Genomic DNA, 23,137 nt, shown 5'->3' on the forward strand with positions numbered 1-23,137 from the left:
CACCAACAATGTTCAGAAGCAGCAGTGTGTAGCATCTACAAGATGCACTGCAAAAATTTACCAATGATCCTCAGACAGCATCTTCTAAACCCACAACCACTTCCATTTAGAAAGCCAATAGCAGCCAATATATGGGAACACCAGCGCTTTCAAGTTCCCCTCCAAGCCACACACCATCCTGACTTGGTAATATATCATCATTCCTTCACTGTTGGCTGGGTCAAAAATCCTGGAATTTCACCTTTCAACAGGTGGATTGCAGCAGTTTAAGAAGGCAGCTCACCACCACCTTCTCATGGGCATCTCTGGACAGGCGATATATGCTGGCCAACCAGCGATGCCCACATGTCACAAAATGAATAAAATCTGGTCCCCATCAGCAGTATACTATATGAAATTTCTACTTTCTTTTTGAATAAACTTAAGTTGAGCAAAGGTTGACTTTGGCTTTGTTTTCTTCCTTCACCAACTGGCTATCAGGCATACAACACAGATAAACTGTTATGAATGTAGTATAGGTTTTTTTTTGATGCCACAATTGAATTCTCATCTTACGACACCAAAATTTTGCAGACTTGGTTAATCTTTGGCCAATGGCAGTGATTAAGTTGATGGCTTGTAAATGTTAAAAATGTGGACTGAAAATGAAGGATTCATTTTTCTAAATATTTAATTGGTGGCAATTTCTGCTAATCCAGTACAGGATATTGGAAAAGCAGTCTGATAGCTTGGCAAAAGTGGAGGAATTGAGAGATGGTAGTGTGGAATGTCAGAATCATAGACCAATTCATCCATGCCAACCAGATGTCCCAATCTGACCTAGTCCCATTTGCCAGCATTTGGCCCATCTACCTCCCACTCTATCCTGTTGTCAGCATTGTGAAAGAAACTGTCTTCTTTATTTACATTTGTAATATCTTGTATTTTAAGTTTGGGTTTTGAATTTTGATTTAGTAACATATTGGTTCTGAGTCTGAAGTTGAGAATTAACTTCTAAGTATTTCTGTAGCTGTAGTGATTGATTTTGTAACAATTTGTGAAGGCTCTTTTGGCAGCTTGGTGGACTTTTGTTCACTTCAGCATTTTACAACTTAAGGTGAACTATTTGAGATTCAAGATTGCTATTTGAAATTTCCGTACTGGGGTTTTTTCCAGCTTGAGAGAAATGCCCACAGAGAGACTTTTTTTGTTTCAGTTTTACGTTGTTTTCCAAAAGTCCTGTGAAGTTCTTGCCTAGAGATGCATACACGAGTTCTCAATGTGGAGAATGTTATAAAGAAGATTGCATTTAATGGCAGTTCCAGGCTGGAACTGTTAAGATAAAACCCGAAGAGGAGTTGAAGGCTGTTTGTTTCATCTTAAGTTTGTGATAATTCTAAAAATAAACTGTTGGAGGTTGCCTTCAAAGTTAGTTACTTTAAACCTGACAAGGTACTTATAAAGGAAAGGATTGTGGTGTGAGTACTGTACAAGGGTTGCTGTTAGCTCCTGTACTAGGAATGTTAACTTGGTTTTGAAACCTGTTTTGCAAAAGAAATGTTTTGCAAATAATGGGATTACACTTATTTACTGTGCATTTTAAAACTTTGTGCTATAAGTCAATAGATTGGTTATTTTCATTTGCTTAATAAACTTTTGTTTTATTGTTGAAACAAAATCTGCCACATTGCATGCTTCAGTTGCACTGTGAGAGTACCTTGTTGAAACCATAACAAAACAATGGTTTCAGTCTGGAAATGGACTTGTCCAGTCATAACATCAGCAATGTCCAAACTCCTGCTGCATAATTCAATAATGCCATCATAGGAAAACAAATGGGTCAATGATGGAGAGAACCAAGGATATATGGTGGGAAAACCTCAGTGGTGTTGGTTTGTGAGTAAGAAGGTCAGCTATTGCATGTGTTCCTGTGGAGGGTGGCACGGTCAAAGGCAGGCTCAGGAGGACGAGGAAGTCCAGTTTACATTTTGTCCCAATCTCTCAGTCATTTGTGACTTTGAGCCATTTCAAACTGTTGTAAGGGTGGAAACCTGAATGGAAGGAGCCAAATAAAAATGGCACTGATTTGGAAGGCATCTACAGAATTTTGGAGAGGAAGGAGAGATTGGTGATGGGATGGTAATTTGCGAGGATAGTGGGACCATTAATTTTCTTTTTTGAAAGAGGAGTGATAGCATCGGATTTAAAGGAACAAAGGACAGCATGCGAAGATAATCGATATTGTTAACAATATCATCTAACATGGGGACCACGAGGGGAAGTTTGGTCAACAAGTTAGTCAGATGAGGTTGAGGGGAGGGAGCAGTGTCTTGTGGACATATAATAAGATAGATGAAGGCAAAAGACAAGACTGGAGAGGAAACAAGAAAGATAAATTCAGGCTAGGGCAGATTGGGGCTTTAAAGAAGGCTTGGCATGGTGGACGAGTGGAAGGAGTGAATACGACAGAAAAATTATCTTAATGTCAAAGACGTCTGTGAGCTCTTTCTACTTATTGCCATTTAACTCAGTTCAATACATTTTTGTTTTTCTGTGGTTGGAGAAGATAGAAGAATGTTGTGGCAGCAGCAGAGCACAAATGAAACTACATGATTAAAATTTATAACTTGTATGTAACGATTGGTCACCACTTTAAATATTGCTTATTTCAGTGGTTCACACTTTATGCTTTTGTTGCTTTAGCTGAAGCTCATACTTGCCATTGGGAATCTAGGTAGCCTTAACTCTCTGCCACTCTGTGCTTTTGGTGTTGACTTTGTGCCACTGAAATGCTATACCAATATCAAAAGCGCAGTATCAAACCAGAAGAACCGAAGGTCCAGTTAGGGATAAGTAACTTTGCTACATATATGTACTATATACTGGTGTGAAAGAGAGAAAAGAAGTAGATTATATGGTCAAAGGAACTATCTATGAATACCTGTTTGACAGGTTTGACTTTGTGATATTGTCAGCTGGTATAGAATTCCCCCTGAAATTTTAGTACGAGGAATGAGATCCAAACCTTCTCAACTCAATTATTATGACACATGAAACCATCAATGAAGGAATGATCTGAATTTAAGTTCCAGATTTGACAGCATTTAGCAACGTTTGAAAAACCAAGTTAATGTTTCTAGTTGATGTGACTTTTTAGAACTGCTCAGATGCTGCCAGACCTGCTGAAGTTCTCCATCGTTTTCTGTTTTAATGTTAGATTTCCAGCATCTGCAGTACTTTGCTTTTATTTAAAGGCATGGTGTTCTACTTGCTGAAGTACAAACATCTACCTCTGTTTCAATCAAATAACAGCTATGCATTTACTGAGCACACTTTGGTAACTGCCATATGAAAAAGAAACCGTAAAGTAGCTATGATATCGCCCAACTATTGCTAATGGTTGGAGGTTTGGCATGGAGAATCTCTTTATTCCAGATACATGGTGGATCTGTTATAGTGATGCAACTTATGTATCTATTTATCTATTTAGGTTAAAGCTGACCAATGAGGAGATTAAACGTGCTATTTTAACAATGGATGAACAAGAGGATCTACCCAAGGACATGCTTGAACAGGTACTACGTTGGTTCTGAAGCATTTTGTACTATGGTTATACATGATGGGGCTGTGTCTGGGAGGCTATTATCATTTCCATGGTAAATTATATTTTAGAAGTGAATGGCCACCACACATCAGGTTGGAAGAGAAATCTTCCCTGTGCCACTTTGAACAGATTCCTGCAAGTGGAAAGAGTTTAAAAATAAGTATCCTTCTCCTGAAAGGGAATACCGTATCTCCACTTCTCTTTCATAATAGGAATCTTGACCAGAAGGGATGCAGCTGAGGACAGGTGGAGTGCAGGATCTGTTGGTTAAACACTGATTTGCTTTTGGGTATGTGAATGACGTTGTATGGGTGAAGGATTATCAGCAATTCCAGTTGTGAACACTATGGCGTTTTGGTTGCTGTCCATTTATGTTGCCAGTGAGCGGCAACATTAGAGTGCCACAACAGGTCCAGCTGCACAGCAATATTTTAAAAATGGCATGGTCCCTGGTTTGCTGGTCATATGGTGGATATCTGCTATGTGGTGGGTTTTTTCCAGGAATGGAATGTTTTAAAATAGGGACAGAATTAAACATGATGGATGATGTAGAGCCAGAGTAGATAGATAATAAGTGACTTGGAGACAGTAAGGACTGCAGAAGTTGGAAACCAGATTCAATACATGTGAAGCTGGAAAGGTACAACAGATCAGACAATTTGGGGCTGAAACCTCTTGTCAGTCCTGATGAAAGGTTTCGGCCTGAAACATTTGACTTTCCTGCTCCTTGGATAATTCTGACCTGCTGTGCTTTGCCAGCTTCACATCTATTTGACTCTAGATAGCTAATAAGGTGCATTGGCAAGCTGGTAAGAAATCTTGCTGGGTCTTAATGGCAAGAATACCTTCAAAGCACTTGCCCCTGTTCTCACTAACAGTCACCCCTGTGTCTTGAGGGTAGATGACAGGTCGGATGTAGATGAAGGTCCTGTCAACCACGAGGCAGGAAACTACAGTTATGGAAGAAGAAAGCTAGGTCAGTAGTACTGTAGTGTTAGAGGGCATAGCTTGATACAAGAATTAGTACTTTGCAGTTGCTTTCATCAAGGAAGATGCTGCTGCTAACTACATAGTGGAAATGGAGGCAGTTGAGAGACAGGAATGACTAAAAATTAGTAAAGCAAAGATTCCCTGTACATAAAAGTTTGTCCCCACGATCAGGAGAAGAACATCTGAGGATGTAATAGAAGGAAGGTTTTGCAGAGACAGCTAACTAATAATATTCCAAACCTAGTTGGAATTCATTTGATTGTGAATCTTGAGGCAGTAGAAGGTAGCTGAGAGTTATGCAGTTGAATTCTAAAAGTGCTAGGTAATATTGTCAACGTTGAAGCCCTTGATATAAACTGGATTTTGGGTTAGCAGTCTGACTAAATTTGTTTTATTCTTGGTACATAAGCCAATGCAGTATTGGCAATAAAACTGCCAGTAACTCAGGTTATTTAGATATGTGCATATTCAGGGTCTATTTAGACATTTTTTACATCCACCTGAAATTTTTATTAAAAATAAATACCATACTTCTGTTAAGTTTGGCACTATTTCAAAAAAGATTTTTAATTGTGGATTTAATTTTTTTGATCTGAAACACAAGATCTCTTTAAAGTTAAGTGATTTGTAAAAGGGTTTAAATAATGGATTCTGAATTACATGTGGTTTACAATTTGAAAATATGGACAGCTTTTGTATACATGTTTGACGTACATAATGTTGCTTTAGGGTGATAGAAGCTGGCTCATTACTTTTATAGGAATCTCCTTGCACCTTAATCACTTCTCTTTCATCAATTCAGCTTCATGCTGCCACATCTGACTGCCATTAGTCAACTGAGTGGAGACAGCTGGTTACAGTTTAAAATACGAACAAATAAAGCAGTAGTTCTTTCAAGCTAGTATGAATTAGGATCTTTGTAATATAGTCCAGATCAAGGGTCCTTTTCCTTAAGATGAAGGGAAAGCATTAAAGAGCATCAGTCATTACCAACCATTAGAAGTCACACAAAGCGGAAAATACTATTTCACAACTACTTCAAGTACTCTACTCTCTTGTAAGATATTTGTATTATAAAACTTGAAATTTTATTGATATTTTTATCGTGAAGTTCACGTCAAGATTAAATTGCCTGAATCCATAGGAAAGCAAAAATTTGTGGAGGGTGCCAAAGGATTATTACAACATTGAATTCAAGAGGGAATGCACCATTTTGGGAAAGAGGTTTATTGGATATTTTAATTAACACAAACCTTTTTACTTGTTTCTTTTACAAATTTAGTAAAAAAAATTAAATTGAGACATCTTTTAAAAGATGTTGTAAAACGTTTGGTTAGTTTTGAATGTCAATATTTCAGACAAATAGAATATTGCTTAGTTAACTTGACTATACCACATTTTGCCAATGTTGTAATAAGCTATTCATATGTGAGAGCTCGAAATATTTTGCTATGCTCTGGTTTCCAGATCGAATTCAGATAGTGCTTTTGAAAGTGTTTTTGCACCGCTTCCCTAAAAAAATGTTTCTTATTTTTGCGTGACTCCTTCTGGCTCTATTTATCTGAATGATTGTAGAGTAGACTTGCGTAGTTATTGATTATGGTCTGATACCTGATTGAAATGAGTTTGGACAGTGAATAATGGTAGGATATTTGACCAAGTTTCACAGCTTAAGGTGATCTTATTTTTGACTAAGACTCTCCCTGGAACATGATCAGGAATTACACATAATTAAACTCAGATCAAGGTATTATATGGCAAATCAAACTAGGTATCTATGTATCAACTGATGCTGGAGAAATAGTGTTCCTAATATCAGCAAGTGTGTTGGTTTATATGTCTAAACTGATATAGAAATTTTCTGAAGGCTGGGACCTCTGAAATCATAAGATCCTTGTAGTGTGGACAGAGGCCATTTTGCCCATTTGAGTCTGCACCGACCCTTTTGAATAGCGTCCCACCCAAATCTCATTCCCTGTCACCCTGCATTTACTATGGCTAATCCACTTAGCATGCACATCCCTGGACAATATGGACAGTTTAATGTGGCCGATCCACCTAATCTGCATATCTTTGGATTGTGGAAATGATTCAGAGCACCCAGGGTAAACCTATGCAGAAACTGGGAGAATGGGCGAACTCTGCATAGTTGTCCAAGGCTGGAATCAAATCCCGGTTCCTGACGCTGTGAGGCAGCGTACTAATCTCTGAGCCACCTGCTGCCCAATTATTGGTAGATATCTCCCAATCCTGATGAAGGGCTTTTGCCCGAAACATTGATTCTCCTACTCCTCAGATGCTGCCTGACCTTCTGTGCTTTTCCACCACCACACTCCCGACTCTAATCTCCAGTATCTGCAATTCTTACTTTTGCCTAGTTGATTTTAACCTCCCAATCCTTGCCTAATCGTTTTAGTTTGGATTCTTTCCCTGTGGAAGAGAATATTTTTTATAATTGCATTTTAGATAATTAACCTAGTTACGTTTAAAAAAAAATTCAAGAATAGAATCTGAGAACCACGTTGGCACACTGGATTGATCTGTCCTATCTAACAACACTATAGTTAGAAACGATCCTTCAGTTGTGGAGCAGTTTCTTAAAAGGGGCCAGTGGCTCCCTTTGTGGGGAGATGAAAAATGGCAAGGTACTTGACTTGGGGCTATTTTTCTATAATCTAGATCCAGATTTGGAAGAAATTTATTTTAGTTAGAATGCTTTAATTTGTTACTAATGTTTTTGTTCCAACTGGGAATACATTGCATGAACAGTTTAAAAAAAAAAGTAACAATGTTAAAATTCTTCAGATTACACGTGCAATGTGCGTGCAGAGAACAAACCCTGTTTATGTAATTTTAAAAGAAATTAATTTGAATTTCCTTTTCAGCTGCTGAAATTTGTCCCTGAGAAAAGTGATGTTGATCTGCTAGAGGAGCACAAGCATGAAATTGAACGCATGGCAAAAGCAGATAGGTTCTTGTATGAAATGAGCAGGTATGAATGTCAAAACACTGATAATAAGCAGAAATCTATTGACAAAATAAATTGGTGGAATGATTTTGTGCCAGCATTTTGTTTGTTACAGTATTAGGGTACGTGTTCTTCTCTGCAAGTGGTAAGTGTTCATTAAGGTTAGCTATAGAAATGAATTGCAGGGCACTTTTGTGGAACTTGTAGGCTGGTTGAATGTTAATTCTTTTGGATAAAACAAAACATAAGAAAATACACTGTCTGACCAAAGAGTTGGTGTATTGAAATAATTATATTCTTTTTAATAAACCATAACATGTTTGCAGTAATAATTACTATTGCACAATGGTACTTAGTTTCATTGGATTTCCTGAAACTGACTATTGTCAGAAACAAATTTATTTTTGTGCTTGGACACTGACTGACCGTAATTTATTTGGTAATGTTATCGACTGAAAGATGGTCAGTTAGCTCAGTTGAGTATATGGCTGTGTTGTCATGCGTAGTGCCATCAGTGGCTGAGGTCACCATAACTGTCTGCCTTAAACTCCACACCAGTCATGCCTCTGTAATGGTCATCTAGGACTGTGGCAACTTTACTTTTGCTAGACTGAAAGACTTATAGATACGATGCTATGCCATAACTTGATATTGTTTAGAGACTTCCATTGCCTTTCAATTAAATTAAGGAATTGAGGTAAAGAAAAAGGAATGAAATTCAGCTTCAGTTGTGGTGTGAAGTGGGCAGCAACAGATTGATCAGCAGTTGTAAGACCTCCCCACCCCACTTCCCTTCTCCTTCCTGTTGAAATCACTAGAATGGGAATTTTGGTTGGATGCATCATGAGTGATTGCTCTGTTTATCTGGTGACCCAGCCAAAATTGAATTTCACCACCAAAGACCCAAGTGGAAGTAACAGATCAGTTTAAGACTAACTTGTATGTGTGCATTCAAAACCATTTTTGTAGGTCTCAAACTTAAAATATATTGTTTCAGTATGTCATACCCTAATGTTAAAATGTCATTGTTAGAAAAGAAATTTACATTGCTATTGGAATGATCTGATTGAGTTACTTAATGATGGCAATTTTCAGTCAGAATTCCGGCGATCTGACACTGCATTCATGTTCACATGGATTATTTTTATCTTTACTAGAATTCCCCATTACCAGCAAAGATTGCAATCCCTCTATTTCAAGAAAAAATTTGCTGAAAGAGTGGCTGAAATTAAACCCAAAGTTGAAGGTATAACCTCTGTTCTTATCATTTTTCCTTGCTTTAGTATTTCTGGGCTTGTTAACATTCAAACTAGATAAGATAAGCATCATTACTTAAGAATAACCAATAGAAATTAGTCTTCATTTTCTTCAATGTCACTTCACTTATCCTGTTTTGCAAAATATTTAGCTATGTGCAAAAAAATTTCCAATAGGTTTAGAATAAATAATTTCACAATTATGGAATTGTTCCAGCATAGAAGGAGATCATTTGTCCATAATCACGGTGCTGGCTTACAAGGTATTTTTAACCTCGTCGAAAAGTATGGCACTGGAAAAGCACAACAGGTCGGGCAGCATCAGAGGAGCAGGAAAGTCGATGTTTCGGGCATAAGCCCTTCGTTAGACTAGTATTGTCTTTGTCGTTTTCTAATAGCCCTTAATCGCTTTTAAAGCTAAGGTAGATGATAATTTAAAAAAAAATAAAGGAATTAAGGGATCTGGTGAAAATGCGGGTAAGTGGAGCTGAGTTCACGAAAAGATTAGCTATGATCTTATTGAGTGGTAGAGCAGGCTTGAAGGGCCAGACGGCCTACTGCTGCTCCTAATTCTTGTGTTCTCATGTTCACTTTCTTCCCTTTTCAGATAATCCAATTTCTCCCTCTAATACAGCCTGGGAAGGTGGACAGTGCTTCCAACTACACTCTGAACCAGCCCTGCCAGCTTCCATGATTTATACTCTTGCACATTCTCATCTCTGCTCCTGCCCCCACTGTAGAATTGCACTCTGGCTTGTATTCTCTCTGCTTTCTTTCTATCAAAATAAATTACTTCTCTTCATTAATTATAAACTATCATTTGTCCTCCCATTCCAACAACTTGTCTCTGTCCTACGAAGCTCTGTACAATTTACAATGCTTCAAATATAATCCACAAATTGTGATATTGTGCCATGTGCATCAAGAAAGGACAGAAACCCTAATACCTACCCCTCAGTACTTCCCTGTAAACCTTTCCCTATTCTGAAAACGATTTGTTACTGTATCTTATCACTCAATTTCCTACCCATGTTACATCAAACTCTCCTGTGAATCACCTGAGCAGCACAAAATGAAAATCAACCTTTTCCTCCACTGCATCACTGATGCAGTGTTAAACATGGATCTACACATGTTGGAAGCTAAACTGATCACTGTAATTTAGTATTTTTACTCTTTTTGATTACAAATGGATTTGCAGTGTAACCACCTTGCCGTTAAAACCACACATAAGTTTTGCCTATGTCACAACCAAATGAAATCACCTTTTTGAATCTGAATCTGACAGCAGTGCTTTCTTACTTCCTTAAAACTGAAGCCATTAATACAATAGAAACCAAACATGTACTTCAACCTAGTCTTCCTGGTTTAGAGGTAGAGGCACTGCAACTGCACCACAAGAGTTCCAAGACTATCAATAACAAATTCTAATTAAAGATAGATACTTTTAATCAACCAATAGGGAGATATTATGACACACTCCTGGGAATGAACTCACTCTGGCTTCTTATGCTGACTGAGAGCCTGCCTGATTATCAGTAGTCGAGGATAGACCACTAGAGAGCCTTATTCTTATTAAGCACTTGCCTTACATAATGAAGTATAATTTATTGGGTAATGCTATTAACAATGGACACCAGTAACATGAACTAGTTAGGTATAATTGCAAACTACCCGGAGCCAGGTTAGTCACGTCTGTCTCTATTAGAAACCTCCTGAAAGATGGTTTCTCCATCCAGAGACTGTCATCAATGTGATGTAAGTTAAGGTAGAGCTAATGCAGCTTCAACTCTTTCAGAACCATTACCTTTATATAGCAATCACATGCAGATTCAATTATTAGCAATTGATTAATAATGTTACAAAATTATTTGGGCCAACTTATTCAAGGATGCCAATCTTTCCTCGAGTACAGATACCATTTTTCAAGTTCTGCTGGATAACATTTTTGATTGTGTATTCTTCAATCAATATTTAATGTAGTTATTGTGAAGCATATTGAATAGCATTTGTAATTAAAATTGGAAAGTATTCTCCTTTATAGCAAGTCCTGTTGCTGTCTATTTTCATGCAGTCTGTAGTCGATGTAATATTTTATTTTAGCAAAACCATAAGCATCATTTTGCTGATTGATGCTTGAAACATGATCTTGAGTTTTTAAGGTAGTATTGGAACATGCTTTGAGTTGCTTCTGAATTTTATAGCTTTAAGTTTTTAGATCACTTCCTTTTAAATATTTTGTGGCATGATAAACTATCGTGCTTAGTTTCAGTAAAATCACTTCTGTTTATTATTTTTCAGCTCTCCTTTTGAGTTCCAAGGAAGTTCTACGAAGCAAAAATCTGAAAGAGCTGCTGGAGGTGGTTTTAGCTTTTGGCAATTACATGAACAAGGGGCAAAGAGGCAATGCTTATGGCTTTAAACTCTCTAGTCTCAACAAAATCGCAGACACAAAGTCTAGTATTGAGAAGTAAGACACCAGTCACATTGCTCATTCAAAACCAGATTGTTCGTTGCTGCTTTGACAAATTTCGAGATAGATTGTGCTCCATTACATTATCCAGATAGATTAAAATATATGTTGACATGTTGTGTTACACTTGTTGGCTACAGAAGCTGCAATAAAAGTGGATTAAAAATAGCCTTCAAGCAACGCTTTCCAAACACACTCCCTGCTGTGCCCCTTTTTTCAAGACTTGAAAACTATCTCTCCCTCTGAGAGACCTGAAAGAACGAGGAGAGGGGGTGCAGGGTGTTGTGATGAGAGCAAGAGTGGTATAGGAGTTCTAGGAGAGGTCAATCTGTTGATGCAGAAATCTGCTGCTATAACTGAGTTTCACAGTGGCAATTGCTGCTTTGGAGCTTGAACCCAAGACTTTTAGCTTGTGGGACCATTTTCAAATGGGTGCTATGGATTGATCATGCCAGATCTGATTGTAAACTCAAATTCTCATTCCTGCCAACCCCTTGCTAACAAGAATCTTATCTACCTCTGGCTTAGCAATATTCAAGTACTCTGCTTCTACCAGATTTTTAGGAAGAGAATTCCAAACACTCATCTTCCTAAGGGAAAACATTTTTCAAAATCTGAAACATCCTCTCCGCATCTACCCTATCAAGTCACCTCTTACATTCTCTGGAGTTTAGAAGAGTAAGCCTAGCCTGGCCAAATTTCCATAAGATATAGGAGCAGAATTATGTGATTTGGCCCATTAAGACTCTACTCACAACCTTCCCATTTTAGTCAGGTAACGTCCCCTACACTGCCTCTAATACATTTGCATCTTTCCTTAAATAAGGTGACCAATACTTCGGATGTAGACTCACCTTTAACTGAAGTGCAAGCTCCCTCCTTTTTTTAATTAAACTATTTTTGACGAATGATAACATTCTGTTTGCTTTCTTATTTATTTGCTGGAGTTGTATACTAACACTTTATGATTCATGAATGAGGACATCCGATCCCTCCACATCTCAGTTCTGCAAACTCTCACCATTTAGATAATATGCTTCTTTTATTCTCCCTGCCAAAATGGGCAGTTTCACATTTTCCCATATTATATCCATTTGCCACATGGTTGTCCACCGACTTAACCTTGTGTCCTCTGCAGCTTATTTTGCTTCATATTGGGGAATTGAAAACTAGAGGGCATAGGTTTAAGGTGAGAGAGGAAAGATTTAAGAAGGACCTGAGGGACAACAACTTCACACAGTGGTGCATATATACAATGGGCTGCCAGAGAAAGTGGTTGAGGCAGATACAATAGCAACATTTAAAAAGACATTTGGATAGGTACGTGGCTGGCAAGGGTTCAGAGGGATATGGACCAAATATGGGCAGTTGGAACTAGCTGTGTGGGCAGCATGGACCAGTTTGGGGCAGAAGGGCCTGTTTCCATACTGTATTACTCTGACTATCTATCTTTGTTCAGTAGGCAAATTTGCTAACCATTTTTTTTCCATCATCTGAAATAATTTGTATAAATTGTAAGAAGTTGACATTGCAGCATTATTCCCTGTGACATGCCACAAGTTGTATCTTGCCAACTTGAAAAGACCATTTATATCTACTTCAGCCAATCACTTTTGTATCCATGCCAATATGCTACCTCCTACACCAAAGTTTTTATTTTCTGCCATTGTCTTTGAGGAACCTTATCAAATATTCTCCAGAAGTCAAAGGAAAATGATTTAGCTTCAAATTACACCAGAAGGAAGTACCCCATTTGTTTGAAACACTTGCTCATTAGTAAATACAGCAGAGGAATTAGTTGTGTTTGAAACAATTTTAACAATTTACTTCATCCAAATTGAGAAGAATTAGAAAGAATTTTAGCCATTTGTGACTGCAGATTCCAAATAGTTTGTAAGAGTCTCTCTTTGATTCTGTAGATTTTTTTTTCTGCTTTTGTGGTTTTGAATGCTTAAAATAATTAACATTGTTATTCTTTTCAAAGGAGCATTACCCTTTTGCACTATTTGATTACAATTTTGGAGAAGAAATACCCAAAGGTGGTGAACATACATGATGACTTGCAGAGCATTCCTGATGCAGCCAAAGTAAAGTAAGTTTTTTTTTTCTGAGATGTGTGGCTGCATGGTTAGAGATCTCTATTTAATACCTATTTTTCGTAAAAACAAAATACTTAACAAAATTCAGTAATGGTTGAGCCATCGTGTATTTGTTAAGTTTAGGGAATGGGTATTTGTGCAACACTGAATTATAGGTGGTATTTTTCTCCTTCATGTATAAAGCTGTTAATATAATGACAAATTGTGCCCTTGAAGTGCTAGTGACAGCACAGCATCAGTTTTGCTCTGTTATTCTTTCTTTCTTGTTGCTTAAAAGATCTATGTTGCGAATGACATTATTTTCATTCTACAGTGTCATCTCAGATAATATTCATCTGAAATGTTAAAGTCTCTCATTTATATTAGTGAAAACACATTGCCTGCTTTTCTGTATTTTTGACTTTGTTATGACAATGTGCCTCTTTCTTGGGGGTATGGTCACCACTGACATAATTACCATCTATTGCCTATCTCTAGTTTCCCTTGAGAATGTAATGATAAGCTGCTGCCTTGAAGTACTGCTGTCCACATGAAGGTGCTTCAGTGGCGGTGGGATCTGTAGCGCTCAACATTTTGACCCATTTTAGGATGATTCACAGCTTGGAGGGAAACTATTAGATGGTGATGTCTTTGTGCACCTGCCATCATCTTTCTAGCTGGGAGAGGCTATGACTTTGATAACACCGATGGAGTAATGTGGAGTGGGGTTAACATAAAGAATCAATGCATGTGTCTTAGGGCAATTAACTTTGCCTAACTTCATAAATGATGAATGAAACTACAACTCAAATGATTGGATTGCTGAAGCATTGTGAGTTCTTCACTGTTTTAAAGCTGATTTCCATTCCAAAACTGACTGACAAAATAATACTCACTAAACTTGGGAAGCGGGCATTTGTTTTTAACTTAAAATGGGATTTAGTTTTAATTATTGAGACGATGTTCTCTAAAATATATTCATTGATCAGAGATGTGGGTTTTTTTTTGTAGTTTGATTGAGCTGGAAAAAGAATTCAGTAGTCTCAGAAATGGTCTGAAGGCTGTTGAGAATGTAAGTATTCTCAATACATTTTTTTCCTCCTTTTGTTCATTGTTGGATTGTTTTCTCTATTATATATTCAAAGGAAATCGGGGTGGAAAGTTGTGATGGTCATTTGTGTTATGCCATTTCCCTTAACATCAGACATACTTCCTTCCTCACGACTCTACAAATGTGCCTATTCCTTCCTGTATTGTGTACTTTTATTTGTACCAGAGCAGCTTGATTTTTCTGTTAAATGTACATTTTGAGTTTGTTAGTTAACTCAACCCTTGTAAGAAATATTAGTGCAATAGTTGTTCTAAGACTTCAAGGTAACCAGGCGTCTTAGATTCACCTTTCAGTTACAGAACACACACTGGCCAACTGTGATTTTTTTTGTTTTAAATTTAGCTTTCCTGTATAATTCTATTGTACAGGCATTTAAAAGGTAGGAAGCCAGATGCACAGGAAAACCTAGTAGGATTATTTTTAGGAGTGGTTTATCCTTCTTTGTTTTCTTGAACTATCTTTTAAAATATAATGAATTCTAATATGATAAACCATCTGATTGTGTTGAGAGACGTTAGAATTACTTAGCATTTGCAAATTATTAAATCATTGCTATTTTAGTGAATCTAGTAGGTATTGTGACAAAGGAATCTGAATATAACTTGAGATCCAAAAAGTGAACCATTACAATTTGCATTTAGTCGTGGTATTTGGAAAAGGATTTTTGACTTTCAAGTTACTAAAATAAGGTCAATGTCAATTATGTTGAAAATTGTCTCTGCAAAAGTGGAAATTAGCACATGTTCAGGTAGGAGACGTTTTAGTAATGAGCTTTGCTATGATCATTCTTTCTTCATGCTTTGAAGGAGGGTGGGAGAGTACCTCTCAGAAACTGGTAAATAGGAAATATTTTGTGCTGTGTTTATTATGCAAGTTTTAGCAAAGATTTTGAAAATTGTCAATGACACTGATCTCTTGTTTCTCACTCTTAATGTATTCTTAAAACAATTGTACTAACAAAAATATAATAAGGGTGAATCATATTCCTGTCCTGTAATTCGCTGTCTTGAGTCCAGCTGGTTCATAAATCCATTTACTGGGACTCTTAATTACTTTTTTACTTGTCTCTCCCTGCACCCTGCTGCCTCTCCTGCTCACTGCTTCCTTTGTCTGAATCTCCTGTTCACAACTTCCTGCCATGCCACACACCCCACTCCCTCTCACTCCAGCTCCTCTGCCAAGCCCTTGCTCATGGAAGGGAGAACGCAAACAGAAAGCAACAGGTGTCTGGGCGAGGAAAGTCCTTTTTTTTTTTAAGTGCAAGTCTATATGGTAATCACACTTAAATGAAAATGGAGGCAGTACTAATTTGTTAAAAGTTCCTAATTTACAATGTGCTACCATCAAAACGTGCTGTTAGATGTGTTTTAAAAGAAGTGGGTGGGGGAGAGTGCGTGTGGGAAGGTACCCATGTAATCATTTTGATAAAACTGCTTCACTCCTCAAGCTAGAAAGAGCAGGCAAAAACTTGCTGTTGCCAGTGAATCTACTCACTCACCTCTTAAACTCATAGAAATGCACAACACAGAAATAGACCCTTTGGTTCAACTTGTCCATACTGACCAGATATCCCAACCCAATCTAGTCCCACCTGCCAGCATCCGGCCCATATCTGTCCAAACTCTTCCTGTTCATATACCCATCCATGTGCCTCTTGAATGTTGTAATTATACTAGCCTCCACCCCATCCTCTGGCAGCTCATTCTGCACACGCATCACCCTCTGCATGAAAAAGTTGGCCCTCAGGCCTCTCTTATATCTTTCTTCCCCCCCCCCCCCCCCCCAACCTAAACCTCTGCCCTCTAATTCTGGACTCCCCCACCCCAGGGAAACTATTTACCTGATCCATGCCCCTCATGATTTTATAAACCACTATAAGGTCACTCCCCAGCCTCCCAAAGCTCCAAGGAAAACAGCCCCAGCCCATTCAGCCTCTCCCTATAGCTCAAATCCTCCAACCCTGGCAAAGTCCTTGTAAATCTTCTCTGAACCTTCTTGGGTTCCACGACATCCATCTGTTCAGAAGGAGACCGGAATTGTATTCTATTCTAAAAGTACCTAACCAATGTCCTTTACAACCTCAACATGACCTCCCAACTCCTGTACTCAATACTCTTGACCAATAAAGAAAAGCATACGAAACGTCACCTTCACTATCATATGTGACTCTATTTCCAAGGAGTTATGAACCTGCACTCCAAGGTCTTTGTTCAGCAACTCTTCCTAAGACTTTACCATTCAGTGTATAAGTCCTGCTCTAATTTGCTTTTCTAAAATGCAGCACCTCACATTTATCTAAGTTAAACTTCATCTGATACTCCTCAGCCCATTGGCCCATCTGATCAAGATCCTGTTTTAATCAGAGGTAACCTTCGCTGTCCACTACACCTCCAATTTTGGTTCATCTGCAAACTTACTAACTATACCTCTTATGCTGACATCCAAATCATTCATATTAATGATGAAAAGTAGTGAACCCAGCACCGATCCTTGTGGCACTCCACTGGTCACAGGCCCTCCACCACCACCCTCTATCTTCTACCTTTTGAGCCAGTTCTGTATCCAAATTGCTTGTTCTCCCAATATTCCATGAGATCTAACCTTGCTAACTGATTTCCCATGGGGAATCTTGTCGAATGCCTTACTGAAGTCCGTATAGATCACATCTTCTGCTCTGCCCAATCCTTTTTTTTACTTCAAAAAACTCAATCAAGTTTGTGAGACATGATTTCTCCCACACAAAGCCATGTTGCCTATCCCTAATCAGCCCTTGCCTTTCCCAATTAATCCTGTCCCTCAGGATTCCCTCCAACTTGCCCATCACCGACGTCAGGCTCATTGGTCTGTAGTTCCCTGGCTTGTCCTTACTACCTTTCTTAAATAGTGATACCACGTTTGCCATCCTCCAGTCTTCTGGCCCCTCTCCTGTGACTATTGATGGTACAAATATCTGAGCAAGGGGCCCAGCAATCACTTCCCTAGCTTCCCACAGAATTCTAGGGTATACCTAGGGATTTATCCACGTTTACGCCTTTCAAGACATCTAGCACTTCCTTCTCTGTAATATGGACATTTTTCAAGATGTCGCCATCTATTTCCCTACTTTCCATATCTTTCATGTCCTTTTCCACAGTAAACACTGATGCAAAATACTCATAGTGTCTCACCCATCTCCTGCGGCTCCACACAAAGGCCACCTTTCTGATCTTATTCTCACCCTAGTTAACCTTTAGTCCTTAATGTATTTGTAAAGACCCTTTGGATTTTCCTTAACTCTATTTGCCAAAGCTATCTCATGTCCCCTTTTTGCCCTCCTGATTTCCCTCAAGTATACTCTTGCCTTCATACTCTAAGGATTCACTCGATCTAGCCTTCTATCCCTGACATATGCTTCCTTCTTTTTCTGAACCAAACCCTCAATTTCTTTAGTCATCCAGCATTCCCTATATCTATCAGCCTTTCCTTTCATCCTAACTGGAAATTACTGACTCTGGATTCTCATTTCTGAAGGCTTCCCATTTTCCATCCATCTCTTTACCTGTGAACATCTGCCCCCAATCAGCTTTTGAAAGTTCTTGCTCGCTACCATCAAAATTGGTCTTTCTCCAATTTAGAACTTCAACTTTTAGATCTGGTTTATCCTTTTCCATCACTATTTAAAACTAATAGAATTATGGTTGCTGGCCCCAGAATGTTCCCCCACTGACACCTTGGTCACCTTCCCTGCCTTATTTCCCAAGAGTAGGTCAGGTTTTGCACCTTCTCCAGTAGGTACATCTACATACTGAATCAGAAAATGTTCTTGTACACACTTAAGAAATTCCTCTCCATCTAAACTCTTAACACTATGGCAGTCCCAGACTATGTTTGGAAAGTTAAAATCCCCTATCATAACCACCCTATTATTCTTACAGATAACTGAAATCTCATTACAAAATTTGTTTCTCAATTTCCCTCTGACTATTAGGGGGTCTGTAATACAATCCCAATAATGTGATCATCCCTTTCTTATTTCTCAGTCCACTCAAATAACTTCCCTGGATGTATTTTGGGAATATACTCCTCAGTACAGCTGTAATGCTATCCTTTATCAAAAATGCCGCACTCTCCTCTCTTGTCTCCCTTTCTGTCCTTCCTATAGCATTTGAATCCTGGAACATTAAGCTGCCAGTCCTGCCCATCCCTGAGCCATGTTTCTGTAATTGCTATGAAAACCCGGTCCTATGTTCCTAACCATGCCCTGAGTTCATCTGCCTTCCCTGTTAGGCCCCTTGCATTGAAATAAATGCAGTTTAATTTATCAGTCCTGCCTTGTTCTCTGCTTTGTCCCTGCCTGCCCTGACTTTTTGGATCATTTCTTCTCTCAACTCTACCAATCTCAGATTGATCTCTTTTCTCACTATCTCACTGGGTCCCCCCTCTCCACCTTTACTAGTTTAAATCCTCCCAAGCAGCTCGAGCAAATCTCCCTGCCAGTATATTAGTCCCCTTCCGATTTCAGGTGCAATCATCCTCCTTGTACAGGTCACTTCTACCAAATCCACCTGAATCTTTCAGTCCCCTCCATACCCCCCAACAAAACTCCTCTGCCCTGGATATCACCTTTGGAAGAGTTTTATAATCACTGTGTTGCAAACTGTTAAGATGGCAAAAATGCTTAAGTGATTATTAGAAAAGTGGATCACTGCATTTTGTTTTTGTAGGAGCTGGAATACCAAAAATCACAACCTGCACAGTCTGGTGACAAGTTTGTCTCTGTGGTGAGTCAGTTTATCACTGTTGCAAGCTTCAGCTTCTCTGATGTGGAAGATCTGCTGTCGGAAGCTAAAGATCTGGTAAATAATATGCAGTTTTTACTTTTCTTTGCATTTGTACCCCTTTTAACCCAATACATTTTAAGTTTACTGACACTTGGACCTCCCTATAATCATGAACCCCCCTCTCTCTTTTTCTGGTTTTCTTTTCCTACACCTTTCAGTCAGTCCATGCCACGGACTTGCTATTTTTGAACATCCTGTTCTTGGGTTACTAATCATGCTGTTCTGACACAACTGAAGGGAAAGATTTGTGGCTTCTTAACTGGGAATAAACTGCTCAGTACTCAGCTCCACATGAAGGCTGACTGAGGTTGCCAAAAATGAAGCAGGGTTTCAGATGTACTTTCTTCCACTCTGGTGTCATTCTGCCCTCAATGGGGCAACACTGTGTTACCATTACAGGTAGTTTGTTTTAGAATTATAGAACTAGAGCCACATATTTGCTGAAAGAGTCAGTATAAATAGAATAATTCATTCGCAATTTTCATATCATTATAATAATTAAAATTGCTATTTCTGGGTAAATAATGTAGTGCTTACTCTGGAGAACAATTGGATACATCAGAATAAGATTCTGTGGCCATGCTGAAACTGCAAAACAAATGCTTATAGCTCAAGTTGAAAAATGACTTATTAAATGAATAAACCTTAATGAAAACAGAACTAATTCAAAATGATAACATTTAACTGCTTGAGCCCTGAGCATAGCACTTTAATTCCAGTTGACAAATAGCATATTTTTGGTCTCTGCTGCAAAACACGCTGTTTACTGTCATTATAATTCAATGACAATAATATGTTTTTGTGTTTTATTTTAAATATTTAGTTGTGCTGTACCCTTTGTAAATCTGAACTGTCTGTTTGCATGAAAACCTTACTTTCGGAAGTGAAAATCTTCTGCCCTTCAATTTGGGGTCCTGTTATCATTATTATCTGAACACAAGTGTGCCTAACATTGGCCATGTAGAAATTAGCTCAGTAATGACTATATTTTTGACCACCTGATGTTCTTGAGACTTTCTGTGGTTACACATCCTTTATTTGAATGCTGAGCTACATGCCTGGTTCCTGTGTTTAATAAAATGAATATGTTTGCCTCAGGACTATAAAGAAAAGTATACAGATGGTACTAATAGTGAAACTGTATGATAAGAGGGGAATAACTACATCAAAGCAACTTCATAAATTAATGTTTTACTAATAAAATGTTTTGTAAAGTTTTATGATCTAAAATGAAATTCTGAGCACTACGATGTGTACTGCTCTTTTTTTTACTGCTGCATTTACTAGAATTAATTAAATGAAGACCAGGGATGAGGTTAAACACAAGATTGAGTGATGAGGGGTAGGGGCCGTCAAAAATCTGGAAGGAAAAAAACTAACCTAACAAGATTGCATGTCTTTAATGTGCAAATTCTATTGTAGTAATTCTATACGTGATGTGCAACTGTTGCCTAATATTAGACTCCGGTATAACTAGAGCTTTGCTGGAAAAGTACAATCGAAAATGGACATGAAATGTATTAGTTTTGGATTTGGGAGACAAAGTGACACCAGATACTGAAATGGGCTGCAGATTTCTGTCATGATTTATGGTCTCCAGCAAGGGATTATGCATTATGGGGCAATTCCCAGGAAAGGTAGAAACGTGGAAACACATCCTTGAACAAAAAGTCAGTAGCATTGAATGTCATTTGCTCCTGGTGTGAAGAAGGATTATTAACCCACATTAGGAATGAAAATGAAAGAATTTTCAATGTATCAAAAATGATTGTTAAACATTAGTCTGAAGGAACGATGACTACTGTTCCATAACATGTACGATTTATCCAATTGTTTTGTTTTAAGTGTCTTGATCAAAAATAGTCACATCCTGTGTTGGCAACTGGGACTTCTTAAAATTTACATCAGACTGTAGCTTGCCTATTTTAAGCAAAACTCCATGTGAATAATATAAAGACTTTATTTTTTTTCCGTCATCTGTTGAATTTTCTGAACATGCAATAAACATGTACTATATTGCTTAACCAGTTTTAGCCATTGAAAAGCAATGTTTTCAGTATCATAAATGTGATTTGTATTTACATATTGATCTCTCTGTAAATTTCTGTTTTCCTGACCCGTCATTGTGTTCCTCCCAGTTTAATAAAGCTGTAAAGCACTTTGGAGAAGAAAGTGGCAAAATACAGCCTGATGAATTCTTTGGAATTTTTGATCAGTTCCTCCAAGCTTTTGCAGAGGCCAAACAGGAAAATGAGAACATGAGGAGGAGAAAGGAGGAGGAAGAACGAAGGGCAAAAATGGAGGCACAGGTTCGATGAAATGTATTTCTCATAGCCACAGGCACTTTTGTTGTTGTTTTACATTTTCTTGTAACAAATTCTCAATTGATATGACATTTTCTGGACAATTGGAATTTTGTTTTCATATCTGGAAAAAAAAGTAGCACCAGTAAATGTGTTACTTGAAGTGTCATGTCTGTATTTGTATAAACTATTTGAATTGACTTAGATAGTCCATTATGCTTGACCTCTAATATCCTCTATCATAGTCATACACTGTTATATTGCCTTTGATAATTTACTGTTATAACACAGGATGAACCCCTATTCTAATTTAAACCAGCCACGCAGACAAGATTCACCTCATGCTGTGACCTGTTAAAATTTGAGAGGCAAAGAACTATCCCAGAAGTCACTAAAGTAAAAATTAACTACTTTATTCTTTAAGTCCAACAAAGGACATTAAAACAAACAATTATTTACAACTCCTTTCTCTTAAACCTATCTTCTACCTCCCACTCTACAATACTAGTCTGATTAAAAATTCCCGATTAAGATTTACAAAAGAAAAACGATATTTTAAAATCAGTCTCCTCTGCCGATTCTCTCTCCAGGTTGGCCTCTGTTCTGCTGCACAAACTCCTCACAGACAGTTACCTTTCAGAGCTTATCAGCTTGCAGTCTACATTTGTTGATCTTTGATAGTTCTCCCCCAACTGTTCAAAATGTCCAGTTTTATACCCCAAAACATTGGATTGTTTCATTGGGTTTTAATAGTATCAAAATACTAAATTCAAATTTGATTGGATTTTGGTATCTTGGGGCATAATTTAAACTGGCCAAATTTGAATTTGTTTTTGATTCATGGCAGCCCAGATGCTGCTATTTGTTTCAACCAAGTGTTACATTGTTACCATGTTTAGGACTCTGTGCTTTGTCAGTCCTTGCTAGCATTTCAACTCTCTTAAAGGTACAGTAAACCTCTACACCTTCATAACACTTAGGATTCTGCAAAATACTTTAAAGCCAGTGTAGGAATATCGGAAACAAACTTAAGCTCACAAACAGTATAGTTATGACCAAATTCTGTTTGTAAGATGTGGACTAAATGATAAATATTGGTTTTTAGACTTCTGAAATTTTCTTCAAGAAGGTTCCACAATACTATTTCAAACAGTACTGTTAAATTGATAGTTATCAGACTTCAGTGCTTTGAAAATAGTCCTGTCATAGAGACTAGGCATAGAGCTTTGTTCTTTCCTATCTTATTGTTCATGAAATATGAAGCTTTAGGTTAGAATATACCAGATATTTAAGTCCAAAAGATTGTTTGTACTATCAGAGCACAGCAACTCTCTTGGTGATGAGTCCATAAGATGTAGGAGCAGAAGTAGGCCATTCAGCCCATCAAGTCTACTCTGCCATTCAATGAGATCACAGCTGGTGTGATAATCCTCCACTTCACCTTCCTGCCTTCTCCATAACCCTTCATTCTCTTTATTGATTCTTCTTCCTGTGTGTCTATTTCTTGTTTCTTACTGTTACTCATTACCAGTTTTATATATTAATTTTTTTTGTT

The 23,137-nt window shown here is 37.9% G+C and overlaps 1 protein-coding gene across 6 annotated transcripts in view; it reads left to right on the forward strand.

Annotated features, from left to right (window-relative positions):
• daam1a (dishevelled associated activator of morphogenesis 1a) overlaps positions 1-23,137 on the forward strand; it is a 185,301-nt gene that overhangs the window by 158,347 nt on the left and 3,817 nt on the right. For all 6 annotated transcript variants that reach the window (XM_072568840.1, XM_072568846.1, XM_072568842.1 and 3 more), the window contains 8 exons: positions 3,470-3,554; positions 7,459-7,565; positions 8,699-8,787; positions 11,099-11,267; positions 13,255-13,362; positions 14,360-14,420; positions 19,163-19,294; positions 21,418-21,588. In XM_072568840.1, coding sequence (XP_072424941.1) covers positions 3,470-3,554; positions 7,459-7,565; positions 8,699-8,787; positions 11,099-11,267; positions 13,255-13,362; positions 14,360-14,420; positions 19,163-19,294; positions 21,418-21,588 — 922 coding nt within the window. The remainder of the gene's footprint in view (positions 1-3,469; positions 3,555-7,458; positions 7,566-8,698; positions 8,788-11,098; positions 11,268-13,254; positions 13,363-14,359; positions 14,421-19,162; positions 19,295-21,417; positions 21,589-23,137) is intronic.

The sequence above is a fragment of the Chiloscyllium punctatum genome, chromosome 4 (assembly GCF_047496795.1).
Source record: "Chiloscyllium punctatum isolate Juve2018m chromosome 4, sChiPun1.3, whole genome shotgun sequence".
Classification (NCBI taxonomy): Eukaryota; Metazoa; Chordata; class Chondrichthyes; order Orectolobiformes; family Hemiscylliidae; genus Chiloscyllium; species Chiloscyllium punctatum.